The sequence below is a fragment of the Mytilus galloprovincialis genome, chromosome 5, assembly GCF_965363235.1.
Source record: "Mytilus galloprovincialis chromosome 5, xbMytGall1.hap1.1, whole genome shotgun sequence".
In the NCBI taxonomy this organism is placed as follows: Eukaryota; Metazoa; Mollusca; class Bivalvia; order Mytilida; family Mytilidae; genus Mytilus; species Mytilus galloprovincialis.
The window spans coordinates 33,134,260-33,155,848 of NC_134842.1; the positions used below are offsets into that span (position 1 = coordinate 33,134,260).

Below are 21,589 nucleotides of genomic sequence, written 5' to 3' on the forward strand. Positions count from 1 at the left end.
TTATATTTGTATCACCTCAATTTGAAAAAGACCAAACAAACAAAAAATATTTTCAAGTAATATCTTAACTTTTTTTTTGGCTGATGCAACATATAGCAATCACCTACCAATCAATTTGAACCATGAAAATGAAAATAGACATGTGACATATTGGATCTTTGTATTATAAGGTAGCTGCATCAGAGATAAAGGGAGACAAATAATAGAAGAAATTGCCAAAAAATATCCATTTCTAGGGCAATAGCTTATAAACCGGTTGAAAGATTGTTTTGTTATTTTCAGGGTTAACAGATCTTGTGCTGATCAATATTATAATTTATTTTTTTTATTTTAGCTACAATATTTTTTACAAAAACGACCAAAAACTGCAAAAAAAAATATGTTTCAGGGAAAATAATTAAATAGCTCTAAAACAGAAAAAAAACATTTCTATCCAATTTTCAGGGTAGATACTTCTTGTTGAGAAAGGGATCCATTCCCCATAAGCATCTAAAAAAATTTATGCATACAATGTATGAGATAAGATAAAGTTTTAGGGGGAGATATATGTTAATTCAAGCATTCAATTGTTTCTATTTTTTGTTTATGAGGGGTAAGCATTTCCAAGACTTTCTACAATTTTCTCTTTAAAAAGAATAGAAACACATGCTTTCCATGTTTTTATTTCCAAATGCATGATAGAAGAAAAATTACAGTATCAGAACTTGTAAATCTTCTCATTACAGGTTGGTAAATTGGAAAATTTTGTCAAGTGAACTTTAAAATGAAGTTTTTAAAATGATACAATACTGCAGACATGTACATGTATTATTTTTTTTCCCAAATGCATTTCATTTTTAAGTAACATCAAATAAAGTTAGGTTGTTCTCTCATGATTTTAAAATAATACAAATTTTCTTCTTCAACCTTTTAAAAATTTAAGTTTTATAAAAATTGTACACTTAAAGTAAATGATATTAACCCATATTTTAGAGGATAGATAAGAAACATGAGTAAGTATTATATTGCCATATGAATACAGGTTATTTTTGGAACAAAGCTCAAATTAAACCCATGAATTTCCAAACATTAATAAATAAAATTGAGAATAAAAATGATGAATAAGTCAAAGAGATATATATATCAACCTGACCGAAGAGCAGAAACCATACTATCACTTCTTTAGTTTTAATGATGCAGTAGCAAATATTAAATGGTGTAAAATTAAAATATATTCAAACAATATATATATATATTTCATCAATCTATAAGCATTATGGGTTATAAGAACAGGTCTCCTAAGACTTTGATAAATGAGATTTGGAAGAGAAATAACAACTAATTTAATTATTACAAATTTATGTGTTCATCACATTTCATAAGGGTACACAAAAAGCTCCCATAGATATATTTACAGATTTGAAGAGCACTGATTCTCAGTAGAAAGTAAATGTCATAAAATCAAGGTATACAAATACTGGGACAATAAATATTCATTAGGTAGCTGTTCTCTATCAATGAAATTGTAATGTTACTCTTTCAATCAATTTATAATTCTTGAAAAGTCTTCAAAAACATAAACATTCTCTTTTTTTTCAGTCTATTTCTTTCCTTTCTTGCCACCACCTTTCTTCTTCCTTGCTTTAAGTGCTTTACGGACTTTGAATGATCTCCAGAAAGCTTGGACTGTTGTAGCAGCTTTGACCATGAGAGCCATCTCACGCTCAGCAGCTTCACGTTTCTCACGGGCCAGTCTCCTCTCTTCCTGAATCTGGTCGTACTCAGCTGACATAGTTTTAAATCTTTCTTCTACTTCATCTAACTGTTTCTTCTGAGCATTATATGCAGCTTCTATTTCTTCATATTCCTCCTGAAATATAAGGATAACACAAGATTATTAGTTGAATCCTCCAATTTTACTGTTTACAAAGATTTAGGATGTAAATGTTTGACATAACAAACAGTTAGTTCTGAATGATGATAATATTCTAAATGTACAGTTGGTTTTTATTGTGCTTTTGACCTACTTTCAAATTGTAATATAAGATTTATTTATTCTATAGTAAGAATTTGGTCATGAAAATTAAATGTTGTCACTTATTAATATAGCAGTGAATCTGTAATGAAATACCCAATACTAACTAGATAATGTTGAAATCTGATTAAAATACAGATTTGAGCCCAAGCTAAGCTTTCAAGGATCTGACAACACTGTGTTTTACTTTCAGTTCTGATAATCAGCCTTCTAATTTTTAGAACAGACTTGATAAAAAAAATCACCAATTTACCAATGAGAAAGTCTAGTGTAGTTAAGTTAACTTTTCATTTAGAACTTAAGTCTATTCTGATAAAAAATTATTTGAGATTTCATATCCATTTATAACTTTGCATTGCTTTGAAATGCTTTCAACCTTTTGGCTTTTCTATGCAGTCTTCAACACCCTGCTTAGTAGCAGTTGTAGGTGAATTCAAAGTGTAAAATTGAGAATGGAAATGGGGAATGTGACAAAGAGACAACAACCCAACCATAGAGCAGACAACAGCCAAAAGCCATCAATGGGTCTTCTATGTAGCAAGAAACTCCTGCAACCTGAAGGTGTCCTCCAGCTGGCTTCTAAACAAATATGTATACTACTACTACGTAGTTCAGTGATAATTGACGTCATACTAAAACTACTTATTTCATATATGACTGAAATTACCTGTCTCTCATTCATTTCGCCATCATATTTCTGAATTAAACCTTCAACTTGTGACTCCACCTTAAACTTCATCTGTAAAATATAAATAATATTACTGTAATTTAAGAAATTTGTGATATACATGTACATATGTACAAGCTATGCAATCAGGAGCTAATAAGTTGTTCTCTGTCTGCCAATTTTTGGTTCATACATGTATCTTTTAACGGGCTGATATTTTTTCCTTCATGTCATGCTTTAATTATGTTAACCATTCTGGTAGATAATAACTATATAAATCTTAAATTACTACAGTATTTGATTTACAGTGGCCTTTGTTTACATCCACTGTCTTTGTTTTCGAATGGATTGTAATTGTCTCATAATTATACATTGTAACTTGTATTAAGTAATCATATACCACATCTTAATATTTTTAAATCAGAATTCAACATCATGTGAAATCTGAATATATGTAAATTTTCAATGATAATAATCATGCTAATGTCATCTTTGAATTTGGTACCAAAAAATTGAATAAATAGCAGTTTGAAATGATAAATGTCATTCTATTGGTTATTTTTATAGGCCAGTAATTATATTATTAATACTACAATAGAACTTTTTTGACTTTGTTCAACAAGATTTAATATATCTTGTAACATAATACGGCATTTTTCCTTTAAAGTTTTTATGCGATAATCTGCTTAATAGTTCGGTTTCTGAAAAACCATGGTTTAATAGAAAGATTGATATGTTATTACATTAAAAAAAGTCATGACGTACTTTGTGCTTGCAAGTTCATGTAGATAGGTGGAGTTTAGAGTCTTTAGACTATGGTTTAATCTGATATTTTTCATGTTAAACCATGATTTAAACCCTGCCTCTTTGTTACGACTCTGTTTTGAATGAACCGGATGATTTTCGAAAAATTGACTTGATTGATTTTCTCGTGCACAAGTAGGGGGCTAGAACGACATTCCCACTGGGTTTTTATTGGATAAAAAATCACCAGGCCACTTTTGAATGATGTTACAAAACATATACACCACGCCTTACTCATTAACATATTTATAGAACTCATCCTGTGGATTCGTCGTTTAATTATGCTAACTCTTAAATAGCATTGTATATATTATACTAATGCTACATGTATGTATTTGAGATGATGTCTCGCTTACATTTTCCTGTCACAAACGATATTTTGAGATATTTACAGCATCAAAATGTATCTTACCCTTCTTAGATCTTGTTCCTTTTCTCTATGCTCCAATACAAGGTTTTGAAGCTGGGTTTTAAGTTGTACTATTTCATTCTGCAGCCTTTGTACTTTGCCTTCATGGTTCTTTTTATCAGCTGATTCTTGTTTGTCCTGTTCATTCTTAATCCTTCCTATATTTTCTTTGGAAAAGTTTATAATCTGTTGTAACTCTGTCTGTAGCTTTTTTATTACATCATTTTTCTTCTTCATCTATAAAAGAAAGAATCTTTATACACACATGTTTAAAAGAAATAATCTAGCTGGTATCTATGACATGTATGATATGAAATAATGTGTCATATCATTATACAATTTATATTATTATAATGTGTTTTAAATTCATACATACATGTATACATTTTGAACTTAAATAAAATAATGTGATGTGCAATAAATAGAACTTCTTGTCAACCCCTATTACTATAACACAAACTGGTCAGACTATAAACATCACTAGGCGCTGTTAATTATGTGTATTGTCATATCTTCTATAATTTTCTGTATAACTATTACTGTTGACAATAACTCTTTTACAATAATTTGTTTCTGCTGTTTGTGCTACATGTACATGATGATTGTGAGTATATATTGCTAATTTATTCACACAATTTTGTGGTGGCAACATATACATGTACATGTATCTGTAGTTGAAAGTCATTAAAATTTTAAAATGTTTCTCTTTTACAATACAGGTTCTCTTTGCAAAAGTCAGACATCATTGTAAACCAAGTAAGGCAAATTATAGTATTCTTTTTAAATTTTAGGAGACATGTTTGATTATATATAGTTTTACATGTTTTTGAGTTTAAAATATTGATTCAAGAATCTTAAAAATTTTTCAACTTCTGTAACTTTATAACTAAAAATGGAGAACATTTTATCATTGAGAATGCCAGTATGATTTGAAATACAATAATTCAGTGCTCTTAATAAATGCATATATCATCCACAATGTATCAATAAACATGATGCATGTAGACTGACATGTTGGAGTCAAAAAATTTGCCAAGTATTTTTAAATCCATCTAAATATACCTCTTCTTCCTTATCAGCAACTGCAGCATCAAGTTCTTCTTCCATCTTTGCAATGATAGTAGCATTGTTTCTCTCTCTTTCTGAAACTTCCTGGATGTAAGCCATTCTCTCTTTTTCTTCCTCAGGTGTTGTTAACAGTTTATTCAGTAAGATATCTCTCAAATCATTCATGTAAGATAAAAGCTGGGTACTCTCTTTAGGTCGTGCATGAAAGTGGGTCTTAACAGAATTAAATGCACTACCGTTTATTTGAAATTGTCTGAGAATGTTTTTGCATGAGGAACTAAGTTGCTGAGCTACCAGACTCAAATTCCGCATTGTACGTTCTGTTTGGCTGTCAAAACTAGCAACAGAAGGATTAGATCTTCGACTGCTAGCACTACTACCTCTAGATGGAGGCTTATTAACAGGACTCTGTGGGGGACTTTGGCCTCCATCAACAGAATCTTCATCCTCGTCATCTTCAGCAGTAGGTTGAGTTTCATTCATATCATTTTGTTGCTCCTGTGATGCATCACTTCTGACAGAACTGGCTGATCGTATTCTATTCCTTTGCATTTGCCTGTCAAGCTGTTCTTTTATCTCATTATAACTACCGATTATAATACTGTGGTTCTCTAGCAAGCTGCAAAGTTCTACCCCAAAGCTTATTCGAAATCTGTCCAAATTTTCAAGAATGTATGGGATCATTGAGGAAATTTCTATTCTTTGTATTGTGTCCTCAAATACTGACATAACACGCTGTGCTTCAACTGTGGCTATTTTTTTTCTTGCAGGTTCTAATGCCCTCGCTGGATCTAAACGGAGTCTGTTTCTTATTTTCCCTGGTCCTCCTTTTTGAGGGGGTACGGGAACTGTTAGTTTCATGTTTAAAATTGGCTCTGTGGCAATTGAACCTGTTAATGTCTGTGTTCGCATTGCTGTGGTGGCCATTTTCGCACAATATAACGGCGATAACAACGTTTACAATAGGCTTATATGTATATAATTCCTAATTTACATCGTCAACATTACCAATTCACTGTTTATCGGTCTTGCAGCCGCATTACATTGAATTTGTTTAATACGCATTCCCTAGCAACAAATAGTACTTCTACAATTTCTGTGTCTCTCTTTTTTGAATAGCATAAATCTACAAAATAGTTCGATGAAATGAAAAATACAGTTTAAAAAAAAAGAAAAAAAAAGAAGATATTAGTCTCCTAAGGGAATAAAGCAAAAAATGTTGCTCATGATTTTATTAAGTTGTCATGGAACTACTTTTAAGCGGAAATAACCTTTGTTCGGAATATTTTTAGAATACACATGATACATTCGCAATCCTCTATACTTATCCTTGATTATCAAAAATGAAAACAATATGGCGGGTAATATTGAAAGTCCCCTATTAATCAGAAATGAAAATGGATTTTCACCCTCAGGTATTTATTATTAATGTGCATCTCTTTTTGAAACACTTAAGATTGACTATTTATACTGGCTAGTGACATTGCATTTTAATTGCTACATTGAAAAAATAGTGTTGTGGAAAGTCAGTGAGATAATACTAATAGTTTATTTTTGAGTAGATAACAAGGGTTCAATTAGTCCAAATGTACCAGTGATAAATAAAACCTGACAAGTTTGAAAATACACAGTCACTTCTATGATCCAAAGAAAGAGACGCACAGCCTGTCAACTGTCACAATATACCACACTAGTCACTTATGCTTAAGCATGAAAGCAAATTTACAAAATTTTGAGAAATTTGATTTGGCAGGTAAGATTCAATTAATACAGGGTGTGTTTTTATTGGTTAGTTTAATGCCCTGATGTCAGTGTCGTTTCCTAAGACACATTAATTTGGTTTCCAGACAATAACTTTAGTTTAAGTGAATAGATCTGTATGAAATGTATTCAGAAGGTTCAATACCACAAAAAGGAAGGTTGGGATTTATTATGGGGATGATGGTCCCAACCGTTTAGATAAAAGGGGCCCAAAACAAGCATTTTTGGTATCCGGTCGTTCCGGCCCCAAACCGATCCGGCCCCAAGTCAATCCGGCCCAAAGTCGATCCGGCCCAAGTCGATCCGGCCCACGTCGATCCGTCCCCACGTCGATCCGGCCCCATAATAAAATATGAATTGACTATATTGATTTTGGAGGAATTTGTCACACAAACTTTAACAGTATAAATGAAATTTGAAAAAAGTATCCGATCGATCATGGATGACAACAGGTCAGTGAAGTATTGGAGTACCAGTTAAAGAACTATTTTAAAACGATATGAAAATTAGTGTTATTGTGTCTGTTTGTATCACAGTTTCTACATTTTTAAATTATGAAGTTATTTTCCATGATAATTTTTACTTTGAATTTCATGGCGATTTTTATTTTATTCAGTTCACAAACAGAATAGCTAAATAAATATTTACAGTCCAATGGACCTATAAAATTTAACGCATCATTATGACTTATTTAATCAAATCATTAGTCTATAATTGGTTTGTTTATTCAACAATTGTCTGATGATTGTGAACTAAGGTAATGCCACTCGTAATCACTTAATTCAATCCAATGCTGATTAATTAAAGTTACGTAATCTGTTTTTCAACAAGGTCTTTATAGTTTGATCTTCTGGTTGGTGTATATCTTAATAATTATTTGTATTTTTTTAGGTTACATCATAGGCTTCTATAACATATAAAAATATTCTATTCTATTCTATAACACTTTTTTTTGTAACATCGGATATGGCCGTCAATTTATTTTTCTTATTTTGACAATATTTTGAATAGTTGTGTGTAGATAAAAAAAAAAAAAAGTCAAAGAAAACAACAAAACAATGACATTGAATGCACGTTTTCACTCTCTAAAATATAATATCAGCACTCTTTTATAGAAAGGATTCGGCAAATCAAACAACATTTCTCAATTTTAGAAATTTTAAGAACTTAAAAAGAAAAACAAAGTTTATATGTATCAGCTTGGGGATCGGCTTGTACCGTTCATGTATGTAACTATTTGTTATTACATGTTACACAAGATGAAAGACTTGTTAGGATCACAGTCAATTGAAAGAAAATGCTAATTACTGCTGATTAATGTTGATGTCTGAATTCTTTTATATACGTTTTAATATAATTATACCAAATAATCTTGAAAACTTGTAATAAAGACATAATCAACCTAGTTGTTTTATACTCATCTAAAGAAAATATTTTTCAAAGGCCTTTTTTACTTTTTTTTTACCGTACACCTTTAGCATTATAATAAAAATAATAAACATTTATGAATTACAATTAATATATATTTATTTTTATTCCTTAGAAATTATTTTTTTTATTGGGGCCGGATCGACTTTACATATGGGCCGGATCGACGTGGGGCCGGATCGACGTGGGCCGGATCGACTTGGGCCGGATCGACCCGAAAGCGCATTTTTCTAGTTTCAAAATAATTTCTAGTGTATTAAGTATTTTGATTGCTCTGAAATTGTACCACAATGTTTAATACCACAAGTAGAAGGTTGGAATTTATTTTGCACGGTTTTGGTGCCAACAGTTTAGAAACCTAAGGGCCAAAAACAAGTATTTTTGTAGTTAAATCAAATCCAGGCAATAACTTGTGTTTAAGTGAATGGATCTCTCTGAAATTGTACTACAAGGTTTCATACTACAAAGGAAAGGCTAGGATTGAGTTTGGGGGTAATTGCACCATTGTGAATTCTAAAAGATAGAGGGGGGGGGTTCTCTATTTTTTTTAGTTCATATTTTTTTCAAAATTTTTCAAATTTTAAATTTTTTGAAAAGTTTCAAGAAGAAATCTTCAATTGCACAGGGTTGCACGATAAATTTATCCTTGTCAGACCAATTCTATTTTTGTGTCAGAAACGTTATTATGTAAAAAAAAAATTATCAAAATTCAAATTCAGACATTCTCAAGCTTGAATTTTGTGTCTAAATTTGCTAACTGTTCAGGAATCGACATTTGGGGTCGTTTCAGGTTTATATAGAAACCTTTGATCAATTTTAATGAAATAAAACTATACATATCAATAAGATGTAAAATGCTCTTCATTGTTCAGTAATAAAAAGTATGATGCCCGAGGAACAACAGAAAAAAGGAACAGGCGTCAATAAAAAAGGGCGGAAGCTGCCCTCTTCAAAGGTTGTAGCTAGAACACTGTTTATTTTGGTTTTTAATGTCTATTTCAGATGAAGACCAATATGATGTTCCATCAAACAGAATACACAGTAATGGTGACTCTATTTATGATGTAAACAATGGTTTTGGATCTAACCATCAGATTTTGGAGGGCCAGGGCACTCCATACCATGCCATCACTAGACGACATAAACAGTATAAAACTTGGGAACTGAATTACCAAGAGGCAGCTATATATCTGCAGGAAGGGGAAAACAATGATAAATATAGTACACATCCCAGAGACTTTAATGCTTTGCCAGCGTATAAAATTGCTCACAAGAAAATTTTCTATGCTTTAGACTTATTTGCAGCACTGCTGGTAATGGGATTAGCTGCCTGTGAACGACCAGCAGTGCCATTTTTAACTCTCCCTGTAGGGGTAAGTTACCATGTAATTGTTAATTGTTATTGTCTTTTTAATTATTGACTGGTAAATTCAACAAGCATTTTCAGAAAGCTCAAGTCTTTTGATTATAAAAATTTCCAGCAAATTTAAACTGAGTCTTTTATGAAGGAAAGGAAAATACAGTATCATTTTCATTGTATGTTTTTCATTGCCTTTGTAAGATGTGCTAGTCTTATTCTTTAAAAAAATATTGTTAGTGGTCAGATATCAACTTTTTACCATAAATAATTCAAATCATGACAGAATCATGAAAATCAGACTGAATAAGCAGAAAGCAAGCATAAACATGTATATATATATAAAGCCATTTATTAGTTTTCTCACTTTAAATTAAAGTTTAATTTATGAAATACCTTTGTGCAACAATAATATAGATTATGGCTCCTGGAAAATGTACAGTTAAGTCAGGTATAAAATGTGTCTTTGTATTAGATGTATTATACAGGTTCATGGATCACTGGAATTGTTTGGACTTTTGATATTAGCCTTAGAGTTAGGAATACGCATGAAGTGGTTAGGATTCAGAACATTCATCAAACATAAAAGAACTCTTATAAAGGTATGTAGATTTATTAATGATTTTTGTCGAGCCTGCAACTTTTGTTGCAGAAAGCTCGACATAGGGATAGTGATCCGGCGGCGGCGGCGGTGTTAGCTCACTTCTTAAAAGCTATATATTTTAGAAGGTGGAAGACCTGGATGCTTCATGTTTTGTATATAGATGCCTCATGTTACGAAGTTTCCGTCAGTCACATGTCCAATGTCCTTGACCTCATTTTCATGGTTCAGTGACCACTTGAAAAAAAAGTTCAGAATTTTTGTAACGTTGAATTCTCTCTTATTATAAGTAATAGGATAACTATATTTGGTATGTGCGTACCTTGCAAGGTCCTCATGCCCGTCAGACAGTTTTCACTTGACCTCGACCTCATTTCATGGATCAGTGAACAAGGTTAAGTTTTGGTGGTCAAGTCCATATCTCAGATACTATAAGCAATAGGGCTAGTATATTTGGTGTATGGAAGGACTGGAAGGTGTACATGTCCAACTGGCAGGTGTCATCTGACCTTGACCTCATTTTCATGGTTCAGTGGTTATAGTTAAGTTTTTGTGTTTTGGTCTGTTTTTCTCATAATTTATGCAATAGGTCTACTATATTTGTTGTATGGAATGATTGTAAGGTGTACATGTCTAGCGGGCAGATGTCATCTGACCTTGACCTCATTTTCATTGTTCAGTGGTCAAAGTTAAGTTTTTAAGTTTTGATCTTTTTATTTAATATTATAAGCCAAAGGTCAACTATATTTGGTGTATGGAAATATATTATGATCTATATGTCAGTCCCGCAGGTTTTATTTGACCATGACCTCAATTGCACGGTTCATTGGACAGTGTTAAGTTTTTGTGTTTTGGTCTATTTTTCTTAAACTATAAGTAATAGGTCAACTATAATTGTTGTATGGAAGCATTGTTAGCTGTACATGTCTACCTGGCATGGTTCATCTGACCTTGACCTCATTTTCATGGTTCATTGGTCTTTGTTTAACTATCTTGGTTAAAGTTAAGTTTATGTGACAGTTGTAATAACGCTTTATACTTAGGACTATCAACATAATATCAATGATTAGTAAAGAAGGCGAGACATTTCAGTGTGTGCACTCTTGTTTTTTGTATCAATAGAAATAATTATTTATAGACAAATGATTATTTTTATGCCCCAGTTTTTCGGTGTTTGTGCGTCTGTTCGTTTGTTACTCCTTTCCTTTGTCTGTCATGCTTCAGGTTACAGTTTTTGGTCAAGGTAGTTTTTGGAAAATGACGCAGTCATTGTTCCATTACTGGCGACCTGAACTTCATTACATTTCTCTGCCTACCGCGCTTGGTTTCGTATTTACTATTTTCTATACAAACTGGAATCTGCTTGTGTTATCATTAATTATGCATGAGAGGTCATTGTGTAGTAATCAGAACCAGTTTACAAACTAACTGGTTTCTGCTTGTATTCCACTACACTCGGACAAAGTGTTGTAGTTTGACGGGAACCAGTTTAGAATTTGTAAACTACAAAACGTAATCGGTTATTGTTCATTCCGTTTTGGTGTTTCATACCGACTTTTATGGTTTGAATAAGCTTAAGACCCTTCAAACATTAATGTGATAGGTATATTAAAGACTGTTTTACAAAAGGATGGAACTGTTTTGCTTTCAAAGTCGTACTATAGTGATATCTGTTATGTACGGATTTCCACTCTCACCGGTTAATTTCTTTTTTTACACGTGCTTTTGAAACTTCCTGTTTAAACATCGCAAGTTTTAAAATTGTTTTTTGAGTGAATTTAACTTATTTTAACAATCATGAAGCGTTCCAGAATCATTTTCAAGCCGTTTCTTTTTCTCTTTGATGATGGAAAATAGGTTTTTCTCAAGAAAATACTGCAAACGATCGCAGGGGAATTGAAACGTACAAGTCAAGTCGGCACCTGGTTAAATTGGCATCTAGTCAAATCGGCACCTATTTGACGTCAATTCGGCATCCAATAATATTTGTTATAATATTTTCTATTCAATTAATTAATAACTGTTACCAAGTACATAGTGAATATGTTGTTGTGTATTTAGGTAAACAACGAAACCAAAGTGAAATTATGTTGTTGTGTATAAAGGTAAACAACGAAGCCCTTACCCAAGCTGTTGTTTTAACAATTAGACAATTATTAAAAAAAAAATGGAAAACTATGAGTCCCTTTCAATAAATCAAACTTTCATGCCAAATAGTAAGCAAATTTAAGGTGTTTTTTTTTTCAGTAAAGTTTAAAAAGCATTAAACAAACAATCCTGTAAAATGCTCAACTGGTTTAAATAATGCATAAAAATATCCAATATCTCATGTATTAGTCCAAATAATTATGACGTCTGGCAAGGCTATTTTATTTTTTTTCTGTGACGTCTTCCTACGAAGTTCTTAGGAAGGCGTCCCAGAAAAAAATTAACATAGCCTTGCGGTCATAGAAAGGTGTCCCAGAATAAAATTAAAAAAGCCTTGTCAGACGTAATAATTATTTTGACTACTCATATATATATCATTAAAAATACACCAAAAATGTCATTTAGTTGAGAAAAATAAATTTATACAAAATGTACAATGAACACCCAAAAATGTGAAAGTTAGTATTTAACTCTTTTTGCTTAAATACTGAAAAAAATTCTGGCAACCCCTTACTTATTTTTACTCTTTTTGCTTAAAATACTGTTAAAATATATATTTAACATGGATGACGAATTGACTAGATCAGGTGTCGATTTAACCAGGTGCTGATTTGTCCAGGTGCCGGTTTGACTAGAATTCTTTGACAAATGTTTGAAATTACCTGAGTTTCATTAGACCTTTGATAACAGTAACAAAAAGATTATTTACTTAATATTTTGTGGTATCAGGTCTGTTTGCGTCCAATACACTTTCGCACCTTGCAGGTTTGCACCTCGCACGTTCGCACCCAAGGTCCGTTCGCACTCTACTCATTCGCGCTCAATTTTAATTCAAATTCAAGTTGAATAATTGGAAAATCATGATTGTTGTTTTAAATTGCTTTGGTGTAAATACTGAATGTATTTATAGCTTGGTATGAGTAAAACATTGAAGATTTTAAAGGAAAAACACAAAAGATAATTGTTTTTAACAGCTTGGTCCCTTTGATCTGAAACAACGAAACAATAAAATATAGGAACCAAAATATAGCAATCCACTATTATAACCAAAACATGATAAAATCTATTCAACACACAGAAAAAAACATAGTCAGAATCTCACTTCATTTTGAAAGAAGTCAATGAAACAAAGTTATAGCAACCAAAACATGATTAAGAGTTATTCAACACAAAATAAAACGTTGACAAAATACCACTTTTATTAGAAAGGATTATTATTATTTTTAACAATACGCTATCCAAAACATGATTAAGATTTATTCAACACAAATAAAAATGCTGTCTCACTTTATTTTGAGACAATGACAACAATTATACTTATAAGAAAACACTTGCTTACAGAGTTATTAAACACAAAACCAATTAAGATTGGGTACGAACATTTAGGGTGTGAAAGTGAAAGGGGGCGAACATGAGTGGGCGCGAACGACCCGGATTCAGACTATGTACCAGTGAGAAATATACAAGCCTTTCTACGGTATTTATTTGTACAATTCAGGTAGTCTTGACCTATTCATTTGTCTTAAAAAAACAGCCAGTTGTCACCTTCACTTCACACACACACATATATACGAATATCAATTATATGCTTACGAGACATGTTGCATTGTTAAACTAATTACGGTATGTGAAAATCAAGACTTGCATAAAAACTATCCCAATATTAGAGACAGTGGCGTCATTTTTCTTCAGAGCTTTCAGCTCTTTGATTAATGAAGTTGAAGTCCAATCAACTTGAAACTAAGTATACCTGTACCCTATGGTATGATCTTTCTAATTTTAATGCAAAATTAGAGTAAGTTTGATGCAAAATTTCAAGGTCCACTGAACATAGAAAAGGATAATGCGAGTGGGGCATCTGTGTAATATGGACACATTCTAGTTTTAATGATAGTACAAATTTAACTGAAAGTTAATAATAAAATTATTTTTCAGAGTTGTACTTTGATCATCGTATTTATAGAGACTATAGTTGTGATAATACGACAGCATAACCATTTTAGAGTCACAAGATCACTGAGGCCATTGTTTCTCATAGATACATACTACTGCAGAGGGGTCAGAAGGTATGTTTGTTAATATTAAATTTTACCAAATTGTTGAAGCGATAATTTCTAATCATGCTGATAGAGGGGTCATTGAATATTCAGCAGTATAATATTGTGTGCTATGGAATTTTGGAGAGACTAACTACTTGCAATACTCTATTATGGTCAAGGTACCCATATTTCATGGTTCACTGATTTGACACATTGTGTATATTTAAGTTTTACATCAATCAGAGTTCAGGTTTTAGACACAAACTGACTTACAATCATATAACTTGTTTTTAAGAATGCATTATTTCACTGTTTCACAGATTCAACATAATTATGGAAATGGATTAAAATAGAGTTTTCTTGTCCTTCTATATATAGCTAGATCTTCTTAAAGAACAGTTATTTTAAAGAGTTCACATCAATCTTAAGTGTTTATAATTTCCCTCTTAAGAAACACTTTAGAATTTAGATTACTTTAGTTTCTCTGAGTGACAGGAAGCAACCAGTTCAAATAAATATTGATTAAATTTTATCCTTATTTTCAAAATTCCAATTAAATTTTAACTGAACTAAAATGATGTACTAGCTAAGTGTTTTATAAATAAAGTTCAAGGATTTTCATTTCAATCTAGAGCTTTTATTATTTAATATTTTAAAATATTCCAACAGAATTTACAGTATGTGTCTAATGTTATTAGCTCACATGGCCCAAATAAACTCATCATAGATACCAGGACTAAATTTTCTATATACGCCAGACGCGCATTTCGTCTACAAAAGACTCATCAGTGACGCTTGAATCCAAAAAAGTTAAAAAAAAGAGTAAAATAAAGTACGAAGTTGAGCATTGAGATCCAAAATTCCTAAAAGTGTTGCCAAATACAGCTGGGCTATTTTAATCACACGCTGTCTGTTAACATTTACCAAGATTTCCTTTGAAACTACCAGTCTAATTGGAACCAAACTTTGTAACATTCATGCCAAAATATGTTGTATAAGGCTTTACCATCTGTTTTACCTTTTGTCATGTGTATATTAGCTGTATTTGGCAGAACTTTTAGGAATTTTTGTCTTTAATGCTCTTCAACTTCGTACTTTATTTGGCCTTTTTAACTTTTTTGGATTCAAGCGTCACTGATGAGTCTTTTGTAGACGAAATCCGCGTCTAGCGTATATACAAAATTAAGTCCTGGTATCTATGATGAGTTTATTTTCTACATTTAAAAGCTGAAATTGTTTTGTTTTGTATTTATTTCAGAACATTCCGACAGATTTTACAGTCCATGCCACCTATTATAGACATGTTGTTGTTGTTATTGTTTTTCATGTTGATATTTTCTATATTAGGTAAGCTCTATATTACATCTGTAAGTAAGCCTATTGAACCCTAAAACTTTTATCTTATTGAGAGTGAAAAACATCACCTGATTGAAATTTCAAACTGAGACAGTATTACAGAAGCAAAAACAACATAAAAGCAATGAACAAACAATTGAAGATCAAATTAAGATGTGGTATTATTGCCAATGAGACAACATTTTGCCAGAGACCAAATGAAGTATTAGAAGCTGAAGTATGTTAATAGGTCAAATTTAGACAAGTAAATTCTATGTGGTATAAACTAATAACATTTCCAATTTTCAGTTAATTTTCATAGATAAAATCATAATTCTTGCATGTACATTTCATAGCATGGAAGTTTATGTATCAAATATTAATTTAAGGAGGCTCGAGGGTATAAAAATTTCAGAAAAAAATCAAACATTTGTTTTTCATTACAAATTTTATTTATTTCCTTTTGTAGTTGCTACTTTATCATATGGTACAAAAATCATTCAAAACAATCACTTCGTGTTGGCCCCAGATGACTTTCAAAATGTATACATCAGTGAAAAAGTTCCAAATTATCTCCCTTTGGTGTAAAAATGCCATTTTTTGGCTCTAAAATTGAAATATCTTTTTCAACTCATCGGTGACCTATCTTTTTTAATATAATTTCCATATAAGCTGTACTTAAACTAAATTATTGTAAAATTTTAGCGATTTCTGTAATAAATTTCCCTTTTTTTATTTCGATATTACCTTTATTTCTCCTATTACTTCAACAGAAAAAAACCACCTTTACAAAAATGTATGCTTCTTTCGAAGGCAGATTGTGAGCAAAAATGAACGGTGACCCCACTTTTTTATTTTATTTTTCTATTAACTATAAGATAAAGTTCATTTATAGAAAAATATAGAGAAATCCTATATAAATGATTTAGACCCGCGAACCCCCTTAAAGTTAACTAGAGCCTGTGAGGTGATGGTTTAGGTAAACTAGGATGACAGCTAGAAATAAGATAAAAGTTAATGTGTTGCTGTAATGTACAGATTTATAGTGCCTATCATTTTTGACAATGAAATCACTTCCAGAAAATTTTACTGTAAAAATATAATTAAAAGTCTTAAAAAAAGAAATCTTACATATTGCTTTGTACAGTAGCGAAAAAAACTGGAAACCATTATAATATGAAATAAATAAAATATTATTCATTCTTTAAAAAAATAATATGAAAATCAATGTTAATGTTAATATTATATACACATGGTTTAATTGTAGGGTTTTATTTATTTTCTGGGATTCATGGGGATGCAGTAAGTATGAATATTTGTTATAAAATATAAAAACAACAAGTTCCTGTTATAAATTTCAAACGTTCAAAGCTTTTTTTCTGGATTTATTATCTCCAGGTATGCTCAAAGGCGAAAATTTACAAGCCAAGGGTATATATAAACATCATAGATACCAGGATTGAAATTTTGTATTTGCCCCGGACCAGACACGAGTTTCGTCTACAAAAGACTATCAGTGACGCTCGAATTTAAAAAAAACAAAAAACATTTGTAGACCTATATAAACAAAAAGGACATCAAATAAATAGCCAAATCACTATCTCAAAGTTCAACTTTGCCTGACACTTTTATGTATATAGGTATTCAAGTATTTCTGTTCATTTTAATTGTGTAGACCAATTTAGTTTAAAGTTGTAGAGTTATTCATTGAAAATATAAATGAATTTTATTTCTCATAAAGTACAAATTACATAGTTACAGAGAATATATAAACAATACATTAAATATTGAAGCACATGTGAACAATACAATCATAAACATTAAATTACAAACTAACCAGAAGGAGTGACCCTCACATTTATAATTTTTATAAATCTACAAAGTTTTTCAAGAACAATATAATTATTAGAGCTCATCAATTGTTGATATTTATAAATATTTGGACGATGAGTACAATAGTATGGTAACAACATCTTTCTTTCTTGATTCAGAGCATTACATGACGTAACATAATGATATTCATCACCTACGTCTCTTGATTCGCAAAGATGGCACAACCTATCATTTCTTGATATGTTATTCCACCTTCCCGTCTCGATAGGTAATTGGTGACTCCCAAATCTAAATTTACACAATATAAATTGATTATATATTGATAATTTGGAAAAATAGCTTTCTAATTTAATATCAGTTTTAAAAATTCTATAACATAAGCGTTTAGGAGTAGTGTTAATTTCGCTTAGGCAATTCTGCAAAAACTGGTCTTTAAGTTTCAACTCAATACTTTTAATTACCCATGTATCTAACATTTGGTTCAACCAGATATTTGACATTCCACAGGTATCAAAAACACTTTTTACAAATGATATCCATTTACAGTTAAGACCATAGTTATGAAAATACAATAGTTTATATAAAAGACATGAAATTTTACTTTCTTTACCACATAGTAATCTACATAAGAAACTAACCATACGAACTTTGACATTAACAATTACAGGATAATTACCCAATTCCGCATAAACAATACAGCTAGGTTTACTCTGTTTTAAATGAAGAACAAGCTTACAAAATTTTAAATGTACACGTTCTATCAATTCAAAATTTTCAAATCCCCAAATTTCAGAACCATAAAGAAGAATAGGTAAAACTATCTTATCAAACATGTCTTTAAAAAAGAACCACTTCTAGCAAAAAATATACCGAGGTATTTATACTCTGACAATTACAATTTCTAATTCTCTTATTCTGTATAACAAATCTAATATTCTTGGGTTGTCTCCCTTTGGAGAATATAAGAACTTTTGTCTTGTTTACATTTATTTTAAGTTGCCATTTTTAGTGGAAGAGGACGTCAAGTCTTCTGAAGACCTATGGGACCGACTTTAACTCATTGAGCCTCCGTATGCCGCATTCGTTTCTGTGTATTACAATTTCATAACAACTTAAGATTCCTGACACCGATTTTTACACATGATTAAGCATCTGAATCATTTAATTTGTAAATTAGTATTGAAAAACAATCACTAAATTCGTAAATATGACCTTTTTATTTATGTAAATTAATAGATTTCATCTCATCCACATGAAATCCATGAACGTTATTTGTTTACTTGTAACCGGATGTTTTTACTGTAGATATTTGTAGTACGCATGCGTGAATTTGGTATCGGGACAACTCACCCTGTTTACAAGTTCGCCCTTGAAGTTACAAATTTGCAATCTTGCAGACAAGAAGATTTTGTTTTTAATAAATAAAAAGGATCTATTTCTTATTAAATTGGTGTCTTTATTCATTGTTTTCCTTGTCATGTGAATTAGATGCCTTTCTACTTCAAATGGTTTGAATCTATTTATAAAATTATTCAAGACTCAGTTGACAAGAGCAGTACGTTACTATTGGGAGAATTTGATTAAACTCTAAATGCTCAAAGAATAAGAAATATAATTGTAACTGAATGTACCTCCTTCTGAATAATTTATTGCAATATAAATATAAATCCCTTTTGACAAGAGACATTTGACTTTTGTCAGAAATATTTTTTTCACATGTGCAAAGGTAATCACGTGTGCGGCCATATTGGTTTGTTTACAAATATGTGAAGAAGCCTGTAGAACCATGACCTAAACATAAATAGTCTCTGAAAGCGTAAACTTTATGCAATACTATTTTATCAATCATGATTATTTTCATAAATTTAAATTTGATTATTTAAAGAAATAAAATTATAACAATTACGATTTTAGATAAGAGATTCTACTCAGACATGCTTTGATCTATTTATAGCCAAATTAGTTTACCTGTGTGAAAATGTAAATAATTTGTTTACTAAACAAATAAAGACAAACTATGGATGGAAGATAATAATTTACATAAATATTTCAGGACATTTGATTGATTTTAATAAATATAGGATTTAAAAACTGCAAGTGGAAGTTAACAAATTTAATCATTAGCTACATAATCAGCTGATAATTTTTCTCGCAAACATCGTGGTGATCTGATGTAACTGATAACAATCACTCCATCAATCCTCCAGCCCTTTCACATATTAAGCAATAGATCTACTTATTATTGTAGAATATTCACTGAATATACATTCATCGTCTAATTGAATATATCGGGTAATCGGATATTTTTAGCTGACATTTTGGGTATCCGATTGTCCGGAGTCTACTGTACTACCATAAACATGATAAAGATAGTAAATAGTATTTTTTTCACTAATTTATTGACATAATACTGGTTGTAACATATTTTATTTTTGTATTCAGGTTGGGACCCCCCCCCCCAATTATGAGTGGTGTCCCTTAAATAAGGGACTGTTCCTAAAACACGGGGTCATTTTACTGTTGAAGAAAAAGAAAGAACATTTTTAAGATTTTTATTAAACTCAAAAGTGGGAAAATTCTTATATTTGGAACAACTTTTCTAAATGAGGGGTCAAGTTAATAAAGAAGATAGAAAGTGTGGCTGTGGCCATTGATTGACACATTAAATTCATCCATTGACTGGGACAATTTACGTGAACGTTTGTCTGTAACGACCACTGTTCACGACGTACCTACGATAGACATTTAAACTGTGGGGTCACCAAAGGTTTCTTAACGCTTTTAATTATAAAATAATTCGAAAAATCAATCAGGAATAACCTTTATGTTTTGATTTATATAATTGATATAAATCAAAACATCGTGTTATTTCTGATTAATTTTTCGAATTACTTTATTAAGGTGTTGAGAACCTTTGGTGACCCCATAGTTTAAGTGTCTTTAAAAAGTACATAGTGAGCAGTGGTTTTTACATACAAACGTTCACCTAAATTGTCCCAGTCAATGAATGAATTTAATGTGTCAATCAATGGCCACAGCCACACTGTTTTGAATTTCATTCTATAAGTTTAGAAACAACAGAAAATTCTTCTGACATATTTTGACCATTTAGTACTTAATAGATGCATAGTTCTTGGGGGAAAGTTTCATCAAGTAATATGAATAAAAATGTGCTCATTTTTTACAGTGGGTTATAATGTTCTTCCAATAAGGTTACCCCTCATTTGGAGTGTTGTTTCCGACCTGTTAAATGCCCATCTTTGTGTGCATAATTCAAAATTGGAACTTTCAACAAGCATCTAATATTCTTACGCAAGAAAATAAACACTGATCTGCTAGCTTCATCTCTTCTACCGATTTAATAACTAGAATCATGCAAACAGACTTAAGAAAAAGGCATGTAAGTTCATCATACAAATATGACACTATTTCTAGACAATCCAGATTGTGCAAAATACTTCACTTAAAATTGTAACTTTAAAATTGTTGTTGTGCACTAAAAACCCCTATGGGAACTTTCAAAAGTTGGCGGGTATGTAACAAGCCTTACTATTTTTATGCTCCATTTATGGGCATTATGTTTTCTGGTCTGTCCGTTCGTCCTGCTTCTGGTTATAAAGTTTATGGTCGAGGTACTTTTTGATGAAGTTGAAATCCAATCAACTTGAAACTTAGTGCACATGTGTTCCTTATGATATGATCTTCTTAATTTTACTGCCAATTTAAAGATTTTACCTAATTTTCACAGTCCACTGAACATAGAAAATGATTCTACGGATGGGAAATCCATGTACTTATGACCTTTTCTTGTTTGAAGAAAAAAAAATTACATCATAACGATAATGGAACAAAGCAGCCTTGGTAAGTGGGGCTGCTTTTGTGGTAATTCAGGTTACCTTTTATTCACCTTCTTTCACCTCAGAGCTATCAGCTCTTTGATTCACAATAATCATCAAATTCACTACTCCCGGAAAATACATGTTATCACACATCAGCAGGGCTTTGTATCTACAATTAAAATACAAATTGTCAAATTTAAAATAATTACTTGTACACATTCAACAATGAGCAAAATAATTAATATTTGTATTTTTGCCAAATTTCAATGAACCTTTTCAGATAAAG

The 21,589-nt window shown here is 31.2% G+C and overlaps 2 protein-coding genes across 3 annotated transcripts in view; one reads left to right on the plus strand and one right to left on the minus strand.

Moving 5' to 3' along the window:
• Positions 1–1,321: 1,321 nt before the first annotated feature.
• Positions 1,322–6,020, minus strand: LOC143075646 (dynein regulatory complex protein 10-like). Its single transcript, XM_076251149.1, has 4 exons — positions 4,957–6,020; positions 3,898–4,131; positions 2,682–2,753; positions 1,322–1,849 (listed from the first exon to the last, which is right to left on the minus strand). The coding sequence occupies exons 1-4, from the start codon at positions 5,887–5,889 to the stop codon at positions 1,580–1,582; spliced, it is 1,509 nt and encodes a 502-aa protein (XP_076107264.1). The 5' UTR covers positions 5,890–6,020; the 3' UTR covers positions 1,322–1,579.
• A 261-nt stretch (positions 6,021–6,281) lies between these two features.
• Positions 6,282–21,589, plus strand: part of LOC143075645 (two pore channel protein 1-like) — a 41,656-nt gene continuing 26,348 nt past the window's right edge. Inside the window, exons 1-6 of one of the 2 annotated variants that reach the window (XM_076251147.1) lie at positions 6,282–6,377; positions 9,154–9,524; positions 9,997–10,110; positions 14,193–14,323; positions 15,555–15,643; positions 16,899–16,933. In XM_076251147.1, the coding sequence (XP_076107262.1) occupies positions 6,317–6,377; positions 9,154–9,524; positions 9,997–10,110; positions 14,193–14,323; positions 15,555–15,643; positions 16,899–16,933 (801 nt within the window). In that variant the 5' untranslated portion in view covers positions 6,282–6,316. Of the gene's footprint in view, positions 6,378–6,522; positions 6,716–9,153; positions 9,525–9,996; positions 10,111–14,192; positions 14,324–15,554; positions 15,644–16,898; positions 16,934–21,589 lie in introns of those variants that run through there. The other variant, XM_076251148.1, reaches the window with a different exon arrangement.